The 20,774-nt window shown below is 45.4% G+C and overlaps 1 protein-coding gene across 1 annotated transcript in view; it reads right to left on the bottom strand.

The window, feature by feature from the left end:
- Positions 1-20,294, bottom strand: part of ASTN2 (astrotactin 2) — a 754,139-nt gene extending 733,845 nt beyond the window's left edge. The window contains exon 1 of the mRNA XM_032595525.1: positions 20,109-20,294. Coding sequence (XP_032451416.1) covers positions 20,109-20,294 — 186 coding nt within the window. The remainder of the gene's footprint in view (positions 1-20,108) is intronic.
- Positions 20,295-20,774: the final 480 nt, after the last annotated feature.

The raw sequence follows: 20,774 nt of genomic DNA on the forward strand, positions 1-20,774 counted from the left end.
TCTGCCAGCCATGTGCTTCATGACGGAGACCAAATTAAGAATCCAAGGTGCTTACATTTGAGAAAAAGCAAAAGATGCTAGACCATGGAGTGCGGCATGGGGTGTAATGTATTCACGGTAGCTCAGCTAAGAAAACATCCAGGCCCCCGGTTGAGACTAACACAGCACCATTAGCATAACAGGTGTCTTTGCTACAAGAATGACACTTTAAAGACAAATCCCCCCAATGCAGTCCCCAAACGCAGGAGTGCATATTTAATTACACGTAATGCCATCTTTTCCCTCCAGCTCCATGCTTGGAGGGGACACAAAACTCCACCAAGTTGGGAAGATTTTTATAGAAATGGCTGGAATCCAGAACTGCTTCTTAGCTCCAATGCCCAAAGGAAAAATGTCAACAGTGGTGCTTCAGGGAAGGAGCTGTGGGCTTTCTTTGTTTGCCTGGAGAACAGCTAGCTGAGAAAGAAAATCACGGAATGGGAAAAGGAGGACACACTGGGACCCATGAGAGGTGAGGTTCACTGTGGGAAAGGCTCTGGGTGGATCTCTACCATAGGTTATTTTCAGTAAACAGAGCAAACAAAATGGTGTCGGTATAAACCATTCCAATTTTCATAGAAGGAAACTGAGGTTAGGAGGATTTGAGTGATTTTCTCAAGGTCACATAGTTAACGACTGGGAGCTTGGAGCTGAACTCAGGCCTGTCTGGCCCCAAGCCTGTGTGTTTTTCTTCATATGTCTTGTCCCAGTGGCTTTCACTTAGTGGGCACGTGTTCTATGACATGTGTTACCAGTTTCATATACATCATCTCACTGAACCCTTACCCCACTCCATAGCGTTTCCCTTATTTTACAAAACAGAAAACCAAGGCTGCAATGAATTAATTCACTTGTCCATGGTCACAAAGAGAGGTAATGTAAAGCCCAGGATTTAAATGCAAACTTGTTCGTTTTTTTTAATTATTCATTTTTTTTAATGTTCCTGGCACATGAAGACCCAGAAGACTATTCTTTTAATGTTTATTTATTTCTGAGACAGAGAGAAACAGAGCATGAGTGGGGGAGGGGCAGAGAGGGAGGGAGACACAGAATCCAAAGCAGGCTCCGGGCTCCGAGCTGTCAGCACAGAGCCCGACGCGGGGCTCGAACTCACAAACTGCGAGATCATGACCTGAACTGAAGTTGGTCGCTCAACCGATGGAGCCACCCAGGCGCCCCAAACTTGTTCATTTTTTTTAGCCTCAATGTCACACTAACTTGCTGTGTGAATCTGAAGAAGTGAGTTCCTTTCAACGGGCACTGGTTTTCTTCATTTTGAAAATGAGGGTCTTAAAGCAAGGATCTCCAAATTTCCTTCTACCTCTAACATGCCATGATCTTCTTTGCTTCTCTGACATGAGGTCTTTTCTATTTGCCACCCCTGGGTACCCCTAACCTTTTAAATATCCCCCAGGGGATACTGAGAAAGTTGGTGAAAGGAGGTCTGGCTTTACCACTGAGTCACTGTGTGATCTTAGACATGATAAACCTTTCAAAGCTTCACCACAGGATTAATAATAATAATAATAACAATAATAATAGTCATAATAATAATAATTAGCTACAATATGAGTGCCTAAATAACTAAGAATGGTTTTGAATATAAAAGGCATTAGTGGATATGTCATCATTACCTTAAAATTGTCAACTTACTGTACAAATATTAGCTAGCATTATTATTGCTATTATTATTATCATTCATAAGGTGCAATGCATTCATTGGGGGTAAGTAACTTCTATATCAACAGAGTTGATTCATGGAAGCATAAAGGGTCCTCACTGGCCCTCACATGAGTATCCCTAGGTTTTGCAAGAGCCACCCTCTGAAATTCCCCATCAGCTTTTTAATAGATACTTCTGAATGGTTCCTCGGAGTATTTTATTGGGAACGTGAGAAGATTCCGCTATACCACAGAAGCCAGAGGCACGGACCTTGAACTCTTATAACCCAGGGTTCAAGCTTGAGCTCTATCACATCTAACAAAAGAGCCTGCCCCTCTGAGTCTTCTCACATTTAAAGGCAGTTACCAAGAGATTAGATAAAGCACCGTTCCTGGCACATGAAGACCCAGAAGACTATGCTATTTTTAATACCAAAATGTTACCGATGCCCAGGCTGCAGCAGCCGACAGGATGGGCCAAGTTCAGGGACTCGCAGAAGTGGGGTGGGCAAGAGGGCTCAGGTGTTCCTTTTTCATGTCCGTCTCCCCATGCCCCTGCTCTGATATGTACCCTTTCCCATAGTGTTAAAGGGTGAAAAACACATTTGTTTAAAATCCATCTGCTTTTTATAACTTCCAGAGACCAAAATCTGCACGGGCTGCAGTTCTCTGCTGCTCCTAATTAATTCCTAAACAAAGACCCCTCTGGCAGCAGCACAGTTTATGAAGCCGGTTGACCCCCTGATGCAGAAAATGATGACACAGACGTTGTTACCCTTTCCCAAGCTCATTTTTCACTTGGCACCACTTGGTCAGGCCAGCCATGTCTTCACCTCCTGGGGAGCAGGATGTGGTCCCCGGGGCAGGGTGGGGGGGGTGGTTCTCGGAGACCCCAGCTGTCACTTCCCATGGCTGCTGGCTTCTTTCCACTCAGGGGCCTCCCAAAAGCAGCCTGGGGTGGAACAGACCAGAAAACCACCAGCTTGGTCTTCGATTTATCCAAGAGATTCCCAAACTGACGAGTCTCTAATCTACACGGTGTTTTGGAGGCCACCGGAAATAATGATCCCAATAGTCCTCACGAACCAAGCATCTATTACGTGACAGGTGAAGCCCTGGGGATGCTCTCCTCTAGCTTATCTCATTTCATTCAACACAGTCTTTGAAGATGTGAGCTACTGTCCTCAGTTTAAAGCCCAGGAAATAGGATACTGGAGACACAAAGAGAGGTTTTGTACCCTACAGCTCCCATTCACGGAGCACTCCCCATGGGCAAGGCACCAAGCACTTCCCCATTACCTCACTGTAGGCTAGGACGGGTTAGACAACTTGTCCCAGGTCATATAGGCAGGGGGTGAAGAAATAGAAACCTAGCAAGGTGTGGGCCTCTCCTCTAAATTAGCTGTTCTTCCAGTTCCACTGGTATTAATCAGTGCACTCATGCCAAGAGCATGGGCTCCAAACTCAGAGTCCAGGTCCTGTGTGACCTTGGGCAATATCAGTTTTCTCATCCAACAAATGGGTACATGCACATCTTATCTGTAAATAATCATTAGCAGGCAGAATTCTGTAAACTTTAATGAATTCTGTAAAGATTAATGACAAAGACCATACTGTCATATAAAAGGCACTCAATTTTTTTTCTTCTTGCAATAACTAAGTGGAAGCTGTTATCATCAGCTGTCTCCCTGCAATCTGTGAATCTACACCCAGTACTTGATGTTGTGAAAAGTTCATTACAGTAACACATGACAAGATCATCCAACTGTCTATCTCCCAGTCCATTCACCTAAGAGTTTACTGAGCTACTATTATGTGCTTCTAAAAACCCCTCTCATCTCCTTTCTTCCCTTTCCATCCTGTCCCCTCTCTGCTTTGGGATCACCTCCCCTTACTCTTTCTGCTTTTGGCCTTCGTTCCAGGAGCAACTGCAGAGGAGAAGGAAAAGACGAGTCCAGCTTCCCTCATTCCTTCAGCCACTGGGGGCTGGGGTGGCAATAACTACGATACTCTGCTCTGTTAGCTCAGGCTGCCATAAAGAAATTCCACAGATTGAGTGGCTTCAACAACAGAAATTTGGTTTCTCTCCATTCTAGCAGCTGGAAGTCCTCTAGATCAAGGGTATCCACAAGGGCTCGTTCCCAACTTGTAGCAGTCACCTTGTCACTGTGTCCTCACATGGCCTTTCCATTAGGTACATGCATCACCAATGTCTCTTCCTCATCTTTAAGGATACCAGTCCTATTGGGTTAGCGCCCCACTCATAGGACCTTACTTAATCTTAATTACCTTCTCCAAGGCCCCGTCTTCAAATATGGCCATATGGGGGTTTAGGACAGAATTCAGTAGATAACCCCTGCCATTCTGAATCTCAAAAGGAGGGTGGCCAGAGGGTCCAGCCCAAATTTCACCCTGAACCTCAAATGGCAGGTCTACAAACTTCAGGCAAATGTCCACCACTGGCCCCACATATGCATTTCTGTCAGAGATTCAGGAATTCCTTTTTCTGGCACTCACCAGCTATGTGACTCTAAGCAAGGCCCTTCTCTGAGGCTCAGCTATAAAAGGACATTAAAAAGAACACCTACTTAATATACAGTCAGGAGGTTTTAATGAAATGTTAAATGGGAACACGTTCTGTTAATGTTAGTGGGTCAACAGTGCTTGAGCTTTGAGAATAGCTACAGGGGCGCCTGGGTGGCTCCACTGGCTGAGTGTCAGACTTCGGCTCAGGTCATGATTTCACAGGTTTGTGAGTTCAAGCCCCACGTCGGGCTCTGTGCTGACAGCTCGGAGCCTGGAGCCTGCTTCAGATTCTGTGTCTCCCTCTCTCTCCACCCCTACCCTGCTTGCACTCTGTCTCTCTCTCTGTCTCTCTCTCTCTCTCTCTCTCTCTCTGTGTCTTAAAAATAAATAAACACTTAAAAAAATTAAGAATAGCTATAATCTATTAAGAAATTTCTATTTATCAGATACCAAGCTTGCACACAGCATGGACGCTTCCATTGGTGGCAATGATTTTGTAGAGGAGGTACCATTGTTACACCTGTTTTACCTCAAGGCTCAGAGAGGGCAAGTAGCTAGCCCAAGATCACACAGTTAGCCAAAGGCTGGCAGAAACAGGTCCAGCTGTTCTCCTCTCCCTTCAGCCATGCTGCTGTAATGATTGTAACGGTGCAGACCCACCCTGTGGGTAAGCTTCCTTTACCTGAGATCATCTGCAACGATGGGAGGGAGGGGCTAACCCACATCCCCCCACGGGAGGCCTTGGGTAGCTCTGTGAACCATCTAAACAAAGCCCCTGGCACAGACACCAACATATTTCACTCTCTATTAAGGAAGGCCAAGACAGGGCAGGCCTCTCGATGCTTCATTAGGGGAACATCAGGACACATAAGGACAGTAATAAAACAGGAACCGAAGAGGGTGTCCATGGGGAAAGCCTAGAGCCACTCTCACTGATGCCCCTCCAGGATTTTAGACAAGGGAGGCTACAGACAGAGCCAGACAAAGACAGAAGCAGATGAGATGGGGGTGCTCAGTGAGAGCAGGAGCGTTCTAGTCAGCAAGGCAAACACAGGGTCTAGATCCCAATCGGGTCTCTCCCTAGCTGTGTGACCTTGGGCAAGACCACTTAACCTGATAGACCTCAATATTTAAATCTACAAAATGGAGACAGTGATGCCCGCCCAACAGGGTTTCAGAAGAATTAAATCATGTTTTACACGAGCAGGTCCAGGCTGTGACTTTCTCCCTGCTGGTCTCAGGGAGCTTCAGGATAGGGATTCTCCTCCACCTTCGCTATCCACAGACACCAGCTCCAGAGTTTTCCGTAATGCAGATTGCCTGGAACCCCCACCAGGAATTCAGATCCAGCACACCTGGGGCAGAGTCCAGGAAACTGTGTTTTAAAAATTTTTTTTTTCAACGTTTATTTATTTTTGGGACAGAGAGAGACAGAGCATGAATGGGGGAGGGGCAGAGAGAGAGGGAGACACAGAATCGGAAACAGGCTCCAGGCTCTGAGCCATCAACCCAGAGCCTGACGCGGGGCTCGAACTCACGGACCGCGAGATCGTGACCTGGCTGAAGTCGGACGCTTAACCGACTGCGCCACCCAGGCGCCCCCAGGAAACTGTGTTTTAAACAAACACTGCAAGTAATTCTATATATATATTTATGTTTAGTTATTTATTTATTTTTCTGACACTGACGCCATCCCGGTGCCCCGACTGAGCCACTCAGGTGCCCCGACACCCCAGGTAATTCTTAAGTAGGAAGGAGATCTTGCTCCACACCTAGTGAAATATGGGCAGTAAATAGCACGGCTTAATGAGAAGCAATTTGTAAAAATCCTAATGTATGAGGGTAATGCAAGAGCTTTAGAATCCAGATACCGGGCTTCCATTCTTATGCTGTTTATGTTGCAGAAAATGCTTATCATCCATGGACTTCAGTCTCTTCCCAGGTGACATGGACAAAACACCCTAAACAACTGCTTTAGAAAGTAAAACAATACACATAAAATAATCAGTGCTCTGTATTGTTCCTATGACATATTCACTTTCACCTGGTCCTTGAAAGGAACTTGTAGGGGCGCCTGGGTGGTTAAGCGTCCAACTTTGGCTCATGTCATGATCTCACAGTCCGTGGGTTCCGGCCCCGTGTTGGGCTCTGGGCTGACAGCTCAGAGCCTGGAGCCTGCTTCGGATTCTGTGTCTCCCTCTGTCGACACCCTTCCCCCACTCCTGCTCTGTCTCTCTCTGTCTCTGTCTGTCTCTCTCTCAAAATAAAATAAACACTAAAAATATTTAAAAAAACAAAGACAAAAAAACAAGAGAGGAACTTGTAATAACCCCACAACTGTGGAAACCCAGGAATGGAAACAGGGACACAGATTTTTTTTTTCTTCTACCTTAATTCCAACCTCACATTTTGTTTAACCAAGCAATTTAGAGGGGGCAAAAATAATTGGTGATTTTAAATGCTTTGATACAACGAGGCGCTGCAATCACGATAAATCATCGCCGACATATGCCCGGCTCCTCCAAGTGACAGATGACAAACAAAAGCAGGACAAGGTCCTCCATCACAGGCGGAATCATTGAGTTAATGGAAGAATTATTGCTTCTGAAATCCACTCCAGTCCTATTGAGGGGAACGTTCCAATTTATCAAAGCCAAATGAACATTAATTGCAGCAGTCTGGTAAGTTTTCCAGCCGTTATGACCTTCATTGAATTTTAATCCAAAACAGATAAGATTTCCTTCCACACAAGAGGAAACAACACAATTAGCTCAAAATGACAGCTAGATTATGAAGCAGGCGCACAGGAACCACATACACGCGCTCACACTCACGCACACACGCCCCAGCGAAGACACTGATTCTGCGTGGCTTAAAATTCAGCACAAAGGAGGTAAGCAGAGAAAAGGTAAATAAATACAATCGCACATCTGCATAAACCTCCCCCCTTCATTCAAGAGAGGAATTTTTGGAGGCGGAAGGCAAGATAGAAAAGGTGGCAGGCAGTAATGGAGACAGAATTTCCGTTAACTGCTGTAATTAATGTTATGTCTCATCGGGGAGAGATTAGGAAAAAACAGAGAGGGAAGGAAGAAAAAACAAGTATTATTTTGCTATTAAAGACGCCCTTGAGCTGGGGAACATTAGCAGCAGAAGTTTGAATTGGGTAATTGTTTGACTGTATCGGCGGATGTGCAGACAGGATGATTACCACAATGAAGTGAAATATAGCTGTGTGCAACCTATATGTTTATGGCTCCCGCAGCATGAGCCGGAGGCCTTCTGCTGAGTACAGATCACAGCTGGGGGACGTCTAGAAAGTGTAGTGAGGCTGGGACCACCCACCCACACAGACACATAAGCACGAGTGCGCATTCGTGCAGTCTAGCCGACAAGGCCATTTCTGGCACTGACCTGACACACGACACTGAGTCACTCTGAGACCTACAGGCTTAGTTTCCATATTTGTTTTCACTCTCAACGAGGGCACTGGACTCCCTGTGTTTTAAAGGGGCTGAGGTTGTCTTGCGGATTTTTTTTTTTTTTTTTTGAGAATTAAGTTGGAAATTTCTGCTTTCCTCACTTCTAAGCACTTATGATGAGGAAGAAGTGGCTGCCATCTTCCACAGTCCAGAGTCAGGCCCGCCTGACCGACACACAGGGATGTGGGACCAGATGGTTAAGGAGATGGGCCCCGGGAGAGGTCCTTACCCACCTTTGCCCTGGTAGCAGAAGAAATGTCTTACGAGAGATCACTTGGAACCAGAAATCTTTTTTTTTAACATTTATTTATTTTTGAGAGACAGAGAAAAAGCACGAGTGGGGAGGGGAGCAGGAGAGAGAGGGAGACACAGAACCCGAAGCACGTTCCAAGCTCCGAGCTGTCAGCACAGAGCCCGACAACGGGGCCCGAACCCATGAATTGAGAGATCATGACCTGAGCCGAAGTCGGATGCTTAAACGACTGAGCCACCCAGGCGTCACCAGAAGTTTTTTTAAGTAAACTCTACACCCACTGTGGGACTCAGACTGAGGACCCTGAGATCAAGAGTCACATGATCTACCACGTGAGCCAGCCAGGTGCCCCTGGAATCAGAAACTTAAGTTTGATTCAGGGCTCAGGCACCAGCCGTGTGATCTTAGAGGCGAGTTATCTTAACTCCCTCATCCGAGGTTTTATCGTTTGTCAAACAAGATCAATAATAGTAACAATATCCATGAAACTGATGACTTACCATTTGCATGCAGTCCACATGTTACCTCATTTTAATTCCACGAGGTAGAAACTATCAGTATTATCATTTTTAATGGGGGAAACAGACACAGAGCAGTAACTTAACCAACAGCAGTTAAGTGGCAGTTAAATCATAAGGCCAGGATTCTGACCCAGGCAATCCTGCTTCAGACTCCATACTCTCTTTGTTTTTAAACCTTTTATTTTGAATACAGGGGCACCTGGGTGGCTCAGTTGGTTAAGTGTCCAACTTCAGCTCAGGCCGTGATCGCAGCTCATGAGTTCAAGCCCCATGTTGGGCTCTGTGCTGAAAGCCCAGAACCTGAAGCCTGCTTTGGATTCTGTGCCCCCCTCTCTCTCCCTGACTTGTGCTCTGTCTCTCAAAAATGAATGTTAAAAAAAAACTTTATAAACCTGTTATTTTGAATATAGACTCACGAGAAGTTACAAAGCTGGTACAGAAGAGTTCCTGTATACTATTTATTCAGTTTCCTCCAAAGTTAAAATCACATATAAAAGAATAATCAAAACCAGGAAATAAATGTTATAATACATTAACAAGACTACAGACCTTATATGGATTTTATTATATTTTCCATTAATGTTTCTTTTTTGGTCCAGGATCCCATGTGGCATTTAGATTCTATGTCTACCTAGTCTTCTCTTATCCGTGACAATCCCTCAGCCTTTCCTATCTTTCATGATTTTGACACTTTTGAAGAGTGCTGGCCAATTATGTCGTAGAATGTTGCTCACTTTGGGGTGTGCCTAATTGTATTCTCACAATTACAATGAGGGCACACATTTTGCACAAGTATCAGGAACTTGTGCCCTTCTCAGTGCATCCTAGCAGAGGATTCATGATGTCGATCTTATTCCTGGTGGTGATAACCTGGATCACTTGGTTAAAGTGAGGTAGTGGGGTGAATGGTAGACCCAAAAAATGATAGGTCCCCATCCTAGCTCCCAGAACCAGTGAATGCGACCTTATTTGGGAAAAGAAAACAAACAAACAAAAAAAGGTCTTTGCAGATGTAATTAAGTTAAGATCTTGCAAAAGAAGATCATCCTGAATTACCCAGGAGGGCTCTGAAGCCAATAACTCATGTCCTTACGACAGACATACAGAAGAGAGGACATAGAGAAGAAGGTGATACAAAGACTAAGGCAGAGATGTGGAGTTATGTATGCAGGAGTATTTATGTATGTATGTATGTAGTCCCGAGCCACAGAACACCTGGCACCTCCATAAACTAGAAGAGGCAAGGAACAGATTATCCCCTAGAGCCGCTGAGAAAGTACAGTCCTACTGAAACCTTGATTTTGGATTTTTGGCCTCCAAAACTGTGACAGAATAATTTTTTTGTTTCAACAGCCCCCCACTTTGTGACAATTTGTTACGGCAGCCCTAGAAGCTGATACTACTTATCTACTAGATTCTCTACTATAAATCACCATTTTCCTTTCATAATTAATAAATATTGGGGGGGAATACTTTGAGATTCCACAAATATCCTGCTGCTTCTTGAAGTTTCACCCTTTAATATTCGTATATATCAGTGGATCTTGTCAGTAGTAATTTTAACAGTGGTGACTGTCTAATGGCGATCTTCTACTTCCCTCTTTCCTTCCACATTGATTTATCAATTGGGATTCTATTGTAAGAAAGAGCTATGTCTTCTATCCCATTCATTTATTTAGTCTATTATTTACGTCAGTATTTCAGAGTCAATATTCTTTTTTTAAAAAATGTTTTCAAATGTTTATTTTTTGAGACAGAGAAAGAGAGACAGAACACGAGCAGGGGAAGGGAAGAGAGACAGGGAGACACAGAATCTGAAGCAGGCTCCAGGCTCTGAGCTGTCAGCACAGGGTCCGACGCGGGGCTCGAACTCACAAACCATGTGATCATGAGCCTAAGTTGGACACTCAGCCAACTGAGCCATCCAGGCACCCCCAGAGTCAATATTCTTAATAACTCCTGCCCAACTTAGCTCAAAGGATGTTTGTGAAGGTCAAGCATGAGCGTGAATTAGGGAGAAATATTTTATTTATTTTTTATTTTTTAAAAAAATTTTTTTTCAACGTTTATTTATGTTTGGGACAGAGAGAGACAGAGCATGAACGGGGGAGGCGCAGAGAGAGAGGGAGACACAGAATCGGAACCAGGCTCCAGGCTCTGAGCCATCAGCCCAGAGCCTGACGCGGGGCTCGAACTCACGGACCGCAAGATCGTGACCTGGCCGAAGTCGGACGCTTAACCAACTGCGCCACCCAGGCGCCCCAGGGAGAAATATTTTAAAGGGCAAAAGGAAAAGAAGGGATGTTCTCTGAGCACTGTGCTGAGACATTCCATGTGTCTTCTCCCCTCAGCCCCATGAATGAGAGGTCCACAGCCTCACTGTAGATTCAGGAGACAGTAACAATCAGAGAAGTTCAGGAATGTGCCTGAGACAAGCAGCAATAAGAGAGTCATACTCTGAACCAACATCTGTCTGTCCAAACGTATGTTATCTCCACCAAACCAAGTTGTCTTCTGAGGACTGGGAGGGGGAGGAAGGGGAACTAACTGAAGGTGGATCTTGAAGCTCTATTGTGTCCAACGCCAAGTTCACTGGACATTTTCACCGTGGGCTGACTCAGGGCATGGGGGAAGGGGAGTATACAACGTGAATACCGCACAGCACACGTGCATTCATTCTGTGTTGTTAGAATACTGCACACACAGAAGCTTCAGGTTCTTTTTTCCTTTTTTAATGTTTATTTATTTTTGAGAGACAGAGAGACAGAGCACAGGCAGGGGAGGGGCGGAGAGAGACAGAGACACAGAATCTGAGGCAGGCTCCAGGCTCCAAGCTGTCATCACAGAGCCCGACATGGGGCTCAAACCCACAAAGCAGATCATGACCTGAGCCGAAGTCGGAAATGTAACCAACTGAGCCACCCAGGTGCTCCAGAAGCTTCAGGTTCTTGAAGCAAAATGAAATGTGCAACAAGAAGCCGGAGTGTAAAGGTGGAGAGTGGTCACCAAGAGAACATCCCCCTCAACTCTGTCAACCTGCCTGCTGCCCTTCCTGCCCCTGCCATGCTTCTCTGCCATCTCTAGATCTCCCCTCTCCCTTCTCTTTTCCACCTTTTCCTCTGCTGCTTCTTCTCAGATCCACTGTGCCAGTGCCCCCCTCCGTGTCGTGCAGGAGGCCTTCTGTCCCTCTCAGCCCCTGACTTCCTCCTCATCCCCCTCCTCACCCCAGGACCCTTCTACCACTTTTTCTTGGGCTTGGGTTCTATCTGCCCCTCCACCTCCACCCTTCCTTCCTCCCTGCCTTCCTCCCTGTGTGGTTCCTTCCTCCCTGCTTTTATTCTGCATCCTCTTCCCTGTCTCTGCTTCTACTGCTAACTCCTTACCGGTCCATTCCTGCCAATTTCCTTGTATTTTTCTACATCTCTCTCATTATCATCAGCTCCCTTTTTCTCAGTTTCCCTCTCTGTCTCCGGTAGTTTCTACACACCTAACATAGAAGAGCTACTCAATGAATATTAGCAGATGTCTATTTTTCCTGTCTGTGTTTCTCTCTGCCTCCCTCTGTCTCATATTTTGCAGATTATTTTTTCTTATACACAGTCCTATCCTGCATCCCAACTGCCTCTGTTCCCCTGTCTAGGTTGCCTCTCGCCATCTCCAGGATTTTCTTTCTGGGCTTGACTGTCGGCCCAGACAGACGGGGTAATCCGGATGGAGAACATCCTTTTTCTAGCCTCATTCTCTCCACCCGCAAAATGAAGGTGGGGTTCAGTCTGCTGCCGTATGCAACCGCCCACATGCCCATTCTCTATAAAGGACTATACACCTCTGCCATTGGCTTTGGGTTGGCCCACACATGTGCTTTGGCCCTGGCCACAGAACATGAGAGAACCCCCTGTCTGAGCACTAGCTTGCAGAAGCGTCCTCGATTTCCACCAGTTCTTTTGCTCATTCCCTCTGCCATGGAGACCAAAGGTCTCAGGCTGGGGCTCCCCTTCGGCCAAAACTGCAGAATGAGAAGACATGCGGAGCTGAGCCACAGAGACCGCAGCTGCCAACACGGAAGGCGCGTGAGCAAGAAAGCACTGTTTGGTCAGTCACCAAGATTCAGAGCGATTTGTTTGTAGAATAAACGTGTGCCAGCTGACTCATCTAGAAAAGTTGGATTCTGCAAGGTCTAAGGTGCTTTGGGCTCCAACATTCCAACCATATTTTATAGCTCCGTCGCTTCTGCGGAAACCTAGCCAAATCCTTTCATGGGCATTGTCTCAGTTCAATGCCATGATTTCAATCTTAATTTCACTTTTACAAATGACCAACCAAGAAACTCAGAGAGGTGAAGACATCCAAACCTCCATACTGCTATGAGGAAGACTCTCAGCTTGAAACCCAGGCTCCTGACACCAGACTATGTTCTTTCTACTTCACTATGCTGCATCCCTAAATGCTGTGGGAGATAAGTCTCATATCCTATAGACGGAAGCCATGGCTTATCCTTCTCACGGTCCCGTAAGCCTAGCTAGAGACCCTACATGCTTTTAGTACATCCTTGTTGTTAAGGCAAGTCAAACCTGAGCTACCAGGTTCATGTGGCTTGAATTTTTAAAACTTAATGCATGCATCTGTGATTTTTAAAATTCTACTTTCTTAAAAAAATAAACGGGATTGATGTACATAAATACATGTACATAAGTACATAAAAATGTACATGGTGTATCTGTATTGCCCAATCTTATCATGCCCTGCAACTGATAAATGCTTGATGATCTCAACTTATAGATGGGGGTCTTAAGGCTAAGAAGGGAAGTGTGTGCCTACAGTCAGGGAGCAAATGAGTGTTAGGGCTGGGACACCCGAGTCCCAGGCCACAGCTTCACGGCTGTATGTATCGCGTGTTTTTTTTTCCTGCCACTATATCATTATTTTAAAATAATCCCCCTTAGGATGTTTTCCTCACTACTCTACTTTCTGTCCAAAGGCCTTTGGGACCTGCAGTCTGTAATGGCCTGGTTTCCCCTGTCCTGGCTGCCCTGGGCTTTCTTCAATAATATCACTTATAAATAACACAGCAATGGCACTTGTTATTGGTGAAATCCGCCCCCCCCCCCACACACACACACAAAATATATGTAGGACTCCTAATGCCCAATACCTCAGAACATGACCTTATATGGAGAGGAGACTGGAACTTTATGGAGGTAAGCAAGTTACAACAAGGTCATTATGGTGGGCCCCACCCAATATAACTGGCATCCTCATAAAAAGTGGAAAAATGTGGATGCAGAGAGAGACACACACACAGTGAGAATGCCACGTAAAAATCAGAGCTACGCTGTCATAAGCCAAGGAACTACAAGAAGCTGGAACGGATATTTCCCCTAGTGCCTTCAGAAGGAGTGTGGCCCTGCCCACACCTTGATCTCAGAAATCTAGCCTCCAGAAGTGTGAAACAACACATGTTAGGTCACTCAGTCCATGCATTTTGTTACGGCAATCCTCGGAAACTAATACGCGAATAAAGGGCAGAGTCCTAACACTTAGGAAGACCCAGCTATGTGTCAGGCTCTAGCCTTATGTGCCTTATGTGAGTCATCTTACAACAACGCCCTCAGGCAGTTACTTCCATCCTCACCCCATTCCAGAAGAGGAAATGGAAGCAGAGGGAGGAAAGATGCCTACGTTACACAGCTAGGAAGTCAGTAATGGAGCCAGAATATGAACCTGGGACCCCAATCCACAGTTCTTGCACATTAGTTATATTCTCTGTGCCTGCATGTTCTCAAAAGTAGAACAGGAGTTCAACAGGATATCTGTTGAATTGGGATTGTGTAGAGAATTGAGTGAGTCAAATATATGCTGACAATACAACACTAAGTGTTTAAACCATGCTTATTAACACTGTTATTTTCAGGGGCGCCTTGGTGGCTCAGTTGGCTAAGCGCCCGACTTTGGCTCAGGTCATGATCTCACAGTTTGTGAGTTCGAGCCCTGCATCAGGCTCTGTGCTGACAGCTCAGAGCCTGGATGCCTGCTTCAGATTCTGCGTCTCCCTCTCTCTCTGCCCCTCCTCTGCTCATGCTCCGTCTCTCTCTGTCTCTCAATAATAAGTAAACGTTAAAAAAAAATTTTAAACATTGTTATTTTCAGATCCTTCACTATTTTAACTATTTTCTCATAACTTTTCTTTTTTTTTTTATTTTTTTTTTCAAAGTTTATTTATTTTTGGGACAGAGAGAGACAGAGCATGAACGGGCGAGGGGCAGAGAGAGAGGGAGACACAGAATCGGAAACAGGCTCCAGGCTCCGAGCCATCAGCCCAGAGCCTGACGCGGGGCTCGAACTCACGGACCGCGAGATCGTGACCTGGCTGAAGTCGGAGGCTTAACCGACTGCGCCACCCAGGCGCCCCTTCTCATAACTTTTCTAATCATTGTTTCTCTGAGCATGGGATCCCCAAAAGTAAACACATTGTTTCAGGTCTCATCTAGAACCTCTAAAACTAGTTATTCAGAAAACTAGTCTTTCATTAATACAACTTAAAATGTGGAAACAGGGGTGCCTGGTAACTCAGTTGGTTTGTGAGTTCGAGCCCCGGGTCAGGCTCTGTGCTGACAGCTCAGAGCCTGGAGCCTGCTTTGGATTCTGGGTCTCCCTCTCTCTGTGCCCCTTCCCCTCCTCAAAAAATAAATAAACATTACAGACATTAATAAAAAAATACATTAAAAAAATAAAATGTGGAGCCACTCTTACCACTTTCGACAATCAGAGTCCATATAGTTGGCTCATTCTGAGCTTGTGGTTGACTTTTTCAAAGCTTTTTTTTTCTTTTCTCTTATTTTCTTGCAGATAGGATTTTCATTGTTAGGTTTAGCAGGCAAGGAAACCACTGCATGATTGAGTGATTAAATCAATGAACTAAGGAATGCATGATATGCTGTGAATGAATAAATGCAATGGTTGGGGAAATGATCTAAAGTCATTTTTCACAGAAAGCTTTAAAAAGAATTATCCCCAAATCACACAAATCCTTTAAACAAAGCTTCTGATTGAGAATGGGAATAATAATTCCTTAGATTTATGTGGCATTTTATAATCCTCAAAGTATTTTTCTATATATTATTATGCCATAGAATTATAGATCTTATAAGTGTGAGAGAACCACACTAGTCATCTAATTTAAGTATTATTTCTCTCAAAATCCTGATGACTAGGGCTTCTACCCTTTGCTTTCCTACCCCCAGAGACAAAGAACTGACTACCCCTTACTCTGTCATCGAGTGCCAGATAGCTCAAACACTTAGAAAGGTCTGTCCTGCCATGGACCGGGGTATTGGGCCCTTATAACTACCCCTTCACTGTGGCCCACCCGTATAAATGGTGGGAGAATGAGGGAAATAACAGTATCTATCCTACAGAGTGTTAGAACAATTAAATGGAATAACCCATGTGCTGCAACTAGACTGTGCCTGGCATACAGGAAGTCCTCAATGGTGGCAGCCATTAATTTCATTGTGCAGGACACTGGCACATGTAGCTGCATTCAGTACCTAGAAAAACTCTCAGAATTAGGGAACATTATCCCAGTTTCACCAATGATGATTTTGATTTGGCCAAAGTCATAAAGCTAGCAACAGAGATACTATTCAATATTGGAGTTGACTTCCAAGTCAAACCCCCGCCCCCTTTAATCTACCCACAGATTCCACACAAGGAGGAGTCTGTGCATGAATCTGCCCATAAGGTCTTATAAATTTAAGCCAACAGCTGATGCAGAGAGAAGAGAAATGGCAGTCTAGTATGCAGAGTAAGGGTGGAGGTTCTGGAATCAGCCTATATAGGGTGAAATACTGGTTTTCCCGTTTAATCTTTGGGTGACCAAGTCACATCAAATAGCTACTGAGTTTATTAATATCTCAGGCTCAGGTCTTAACAAACTCAGAGCCTGCTGGTTCCACTCCAGAAGGCATGAAATGTAGCAGGTTCTAATGACTGAGCTGGAGCTGGTTACCCTACATGAGTGGGCAGGATGCTTGTCTTGAGAAAAGAGAATGGAGGACATTGACCCTAGAATGATTTGGATCTTCTCACAAACGATCTCAGATCTTCACCAAAGACAGAAACAATGCAAAATTTGATAGACCAGGAGCCATCCTGTCGTGAGTAACCATGTGACTTGAGTTTAGAATCTTGCGAAAAGCCTGCTCCCAGAACTGCATTCCTGTTAACCACACAGCCTTAGAAGTCAGTTAAACTCACTGCGTCTCCAGTTTCTCATCTACGAAATGGGAAAACAGATTTTAGCCACTGTGAATGCTATTTTGAATGGTTGTTTAGGGGACAGGAAAGCAAACATTCTTTTCGTTCTTGCTGAACTGTGGCCAGACCAGCAAGGACAGATAAGAGTCTAAGCCACAGAGAGGTGTGCTGTCCAGGCCAAGCTCCACTGTCTGTCTGGGGGATCCTGGACGACTTGCAGCCTATATGGGACCTCAGTTTATCCATTTATGAAATGAAACGGTATATTAAATCAACACATCTTAAAGTTTTCAACAAAAGTGCCCCTAAGACTTGTACCCGAATGTTTATAGCAGCACTTTCAACAATAGCCAAATTATGGAAAGAGCCTAAATGTCCATCAACTGATGAATGGATAAAGAAACTGTGGTTTATATACACAATGGAATACTACGAGGCAATGAGAAAGAATGAAATACGGCCCTTTGTAGCAACATGGATGGAACTGGAGAGTGTTATGCTAAGTGAAATAAGCCATACAGAGAAAGACAGATACCATATGTTTCCACTCTTATGTGGATCCTGAGAAACTTGACAGAAGACCATGGGGGAGGGGAAGGAAAAAAAAAGTTAGAGAGGGAAGGAGGCAAACCATAAGAGACTCTTAAAAACTGAGAATAAACTGAGGGTTGATGGCAGGGGGGTGGGGTGGGAGGGAGGGCAGGATGGGTAATGGGCATTGAGGAGGGCACCTGTTGGGATGAGCACTGGGTGTTGTATGGAAACCAATTTGACAGTAAATTTCATGGAAGGAAGGAAGGAAGGAAGGAAGGAAGGAAGGAAGGAAGGAAGAAAGAAAGAAAGAAAGAAAGAAAGAAAGAAAGAAAGAAAGAAAGAAAGAAAGAAAGAACGAACCCCTCAGAATAAGAGCTAATGGTCTTAGGTGCCAAGCCCTCTGATACAAGTGCTCGGTGTACGTACACAGTAAGTATTGGTGGAAGCCTCGTTTACAGATGACAAAAACAAGGCACAGAGGAATTTAAAACTTTGTCCAAAATCATCCAGAGTGTTAAGCGGCACAGCAGGACTTTATGCCCAGGCACTCAGGCTCTGGAACCTGTGCTTATTATGAACCTCCACGTCACCCTACCTCACCTCAGAGAAGCCGGGCTGCCATCAACAAATGTCTTGGGGTTCAAGGTTTCCTGGACATGACTCTATCTCCTGAAGAGGTAGTAAGGTGGGGACAGGAAAGATCCAGATTTTGGAGCCCTGAAGATGGAAAAGAACTGGCGGGACCACAAGGTGGTAGCCTTGGGCCACATTAGTGTGAGGGCAGGGAAGATCTGGATTGTGCCAACCTCCACAGGGCCTACTCTGCCAGCTACATCTTGAATTCCAGATTCGTGTGGGTCTTGATGAGTTCTCCTTTCCAAGCTGAACTCACTGAGCAGAATAAAAAGGTGAAGAACACCTACAGTCCTTGGAGACAGAGTGTGATTTAGTGGAAGTAACACTGAACCTGGAAGCAGAGAACGTCCATTCAGGGCTCATTTATAATTGAGATTATACCATCTAGGTTACTGAGCTATGGGAAGGATGTAGACAAGTAAACGTGAGGCCAAACCCAGAAAATGCTTAATAAATATTAATCAAAAACGGAGTCTCACTCTCCAACATGAAAAAAGTAAGTCACGCCCCCTCGAGTCTTCTTAGCATCAGATGGTGTCTCATACCCCGTGAACTCTTGAGCAAGTACCCTGAAACACTTGCACCCCAAAGTTAGCATGCAGGCACTCACTTGGCTTGGCATGTGGCTGCATCATTTGCAAAATATATATATGGGAAAAGTCTATCGCACTCATTCCGTGAATAACACAAAGGCCTTGATTTGTTTTTCCACGTGATAAGCATGCGTTAGGTCCAAAATTAACACTGCTGTCTGGCTGGGGTATGTGTGTGTTTTTCCAAAAAGAGAAAACTTCCAAGCTCTTACTCAGCCCTAATCAGAATGTCTAATGCACAGTGTTAGGTGAAGAGGAACCAGGAGACTGGAGACCAAGAGCAAAGGTCTGTCCCCAGTACAGATTCTCAATAAATGTTGCTGACTGTTGAATGGAAAATACAGGACTGCACGGTAGTGCTGCTTTGCTGAGTGGCCTTATGCCAAATTCTTCACCTCTCTGAGCCATACCTTTCTCACGTGTAGATTGGGAATCACATTTCCTATCCTTATGCATTCGGCAGAGCCGTGCTACAAGAGAAAATAATGGCTTGAAGAGTGAAAAGCACTAGGGGGATGTCACTTGTAGCTATTATCAGATGTCTTCTTGAGCCAATTAGACCCTGTACATTCTGCATAATGAATTTGTTTTTTCCTATCTACCATGCAGAGCCATTAACTACAGCTTTTTGAAGAAACCATTAATATGAGCCTACATACATTTTAGACCACCATTCAAGTGATTTAAGCCCTAACAGCCTTCTCTGAAGAGAGAGCAGACTCCAAGAGCTCCAGGTCATAGGGCCGACAGAGATGGAAGGCCACTTCACCTCTCTGTGCCCGTAACTTCATCTCTCACATGGAGGTGACATGCCTGACTCCACGCATTCTTGGTGAGAATGCAATGAGATAATGTCCTTAAATGTGCCCTGCACAGTGCTTGACACACGCTTGGACAGTCAATAAATTCTTGCACTGAGAGAAATAGTGTGGAGGACATAGTTCAGGCTTTGTAGTCAGACATGCTTAGGGGTTCGAGTGCCCAAGAGCATCTCTGTCTCTTACTAGCTATGTGACCTTGGGTAAAGTTTCTCTGCCCCCGTGACTCAGTATTCACGACTACAACAGGAGGGTAATGGAGGGGCTTCGACGTGTGACTGTGGCTAAGCCTAGCCCAGCGCCAAGGGTCACCATGTACGATCTACACTGCAGAGGGTATTGTGAGGGTCAAAGCACCTGGCCTATGAAAGGCACTTGGGAAAGGGCAGCCATGCTCCAATTCTGTTCCAATTTTGTTTGTTCAGTCATTCCTGGAAAGGCCAGTTGTATTTTGGAGCACTGAACCTCAGCCCTCGGTGGAACAGGCCAAGCACGTGACAGATGTTAAACAGCTATTCCCAGAGATGTCGGCCAAAAGGCCAAGGAGCTGGAGACCCTTTATTCTTTTCTCTGAAGCACAATTAGTTTGTCACAGCTGACAGATGATGGATGGGTATGCATCAGTCCAAGTGACACCACAGAATCCACCTGACCTTCTGTTTATCATTCTAACCTCTTGCACTCAGCCAATTTCTTCCACCTGCCACTGGCAACCCCGGCCTCCCTCCACAGTCTCCCCAACTCACCCTCTCCATCCCCTAGCACCTTACGGCATTCCCCCTCACTCACCATCACAGAAATGTGGAGAATGTGCATCTGCTCCTCTACAATCTCTGAAGGCTCCTGGAGCGTGGGCGCCGTGGCCCGGGCCAGCTGCCCGGCACTGCTCATGGAGACGTGGAAATACAAGGTGCCATTCTCGAGCCATTGCTGTCTCCAGTGCACCAGCGAGATGTCCGCCGCCGTGCCAGACATCTCTGTAAGACAAGACCAAAGGCGCTGGGTGAGCGGCATTGCCTGGGCCTGTTTTCCAGGGAGGGAAAGAGCCACACATGTTCAGGAGATCAGAAGGCACCTACTTTGGATGCCTTTCCACCCATCAAATTTATGAGCCGGACACCATCGCTTCCATTTGTACGTGGTCAACTGTGGCCAAGAATCTCCCCAAGCCACAAAGTGTAAGAGACAGAATTTGAACCCAGTCTGTCTGGGGTCCTTGTGTATAGCACCATCCATGATAAGGCAATTCAGTCCATTCAATCAAAGCGAGCAGAATCAATCTAAGCAAGAGATTCAAGAGTTTACATTCTCCTGAGGCCATGGAACTAGAAGACGATGAAGGGAAGACATCTCCATCCATGAGAAGAGCAGGGGTTTAGAGTGTGAATTCTTTAGAAGCTGAGTTGGAAGCGTCAGGGCATCACTGCAGAACCCCAGAGCTGGAAAGGCCCAAGA

This window comes from Lynx canadensis, chromosome D4 (assembly GCF_007474595.2).
Source record: "Lynx canadensis isolate LIC74 chromosome D4, mLynCan4.pri.v2, whole genome shotgun sequence".
NCBI classification, from domain to species: Eukaryota; Metazoa; Chordata; class Mammalia; order Carnivora; family Felidae; genus Lynx; species Lynx canadensis.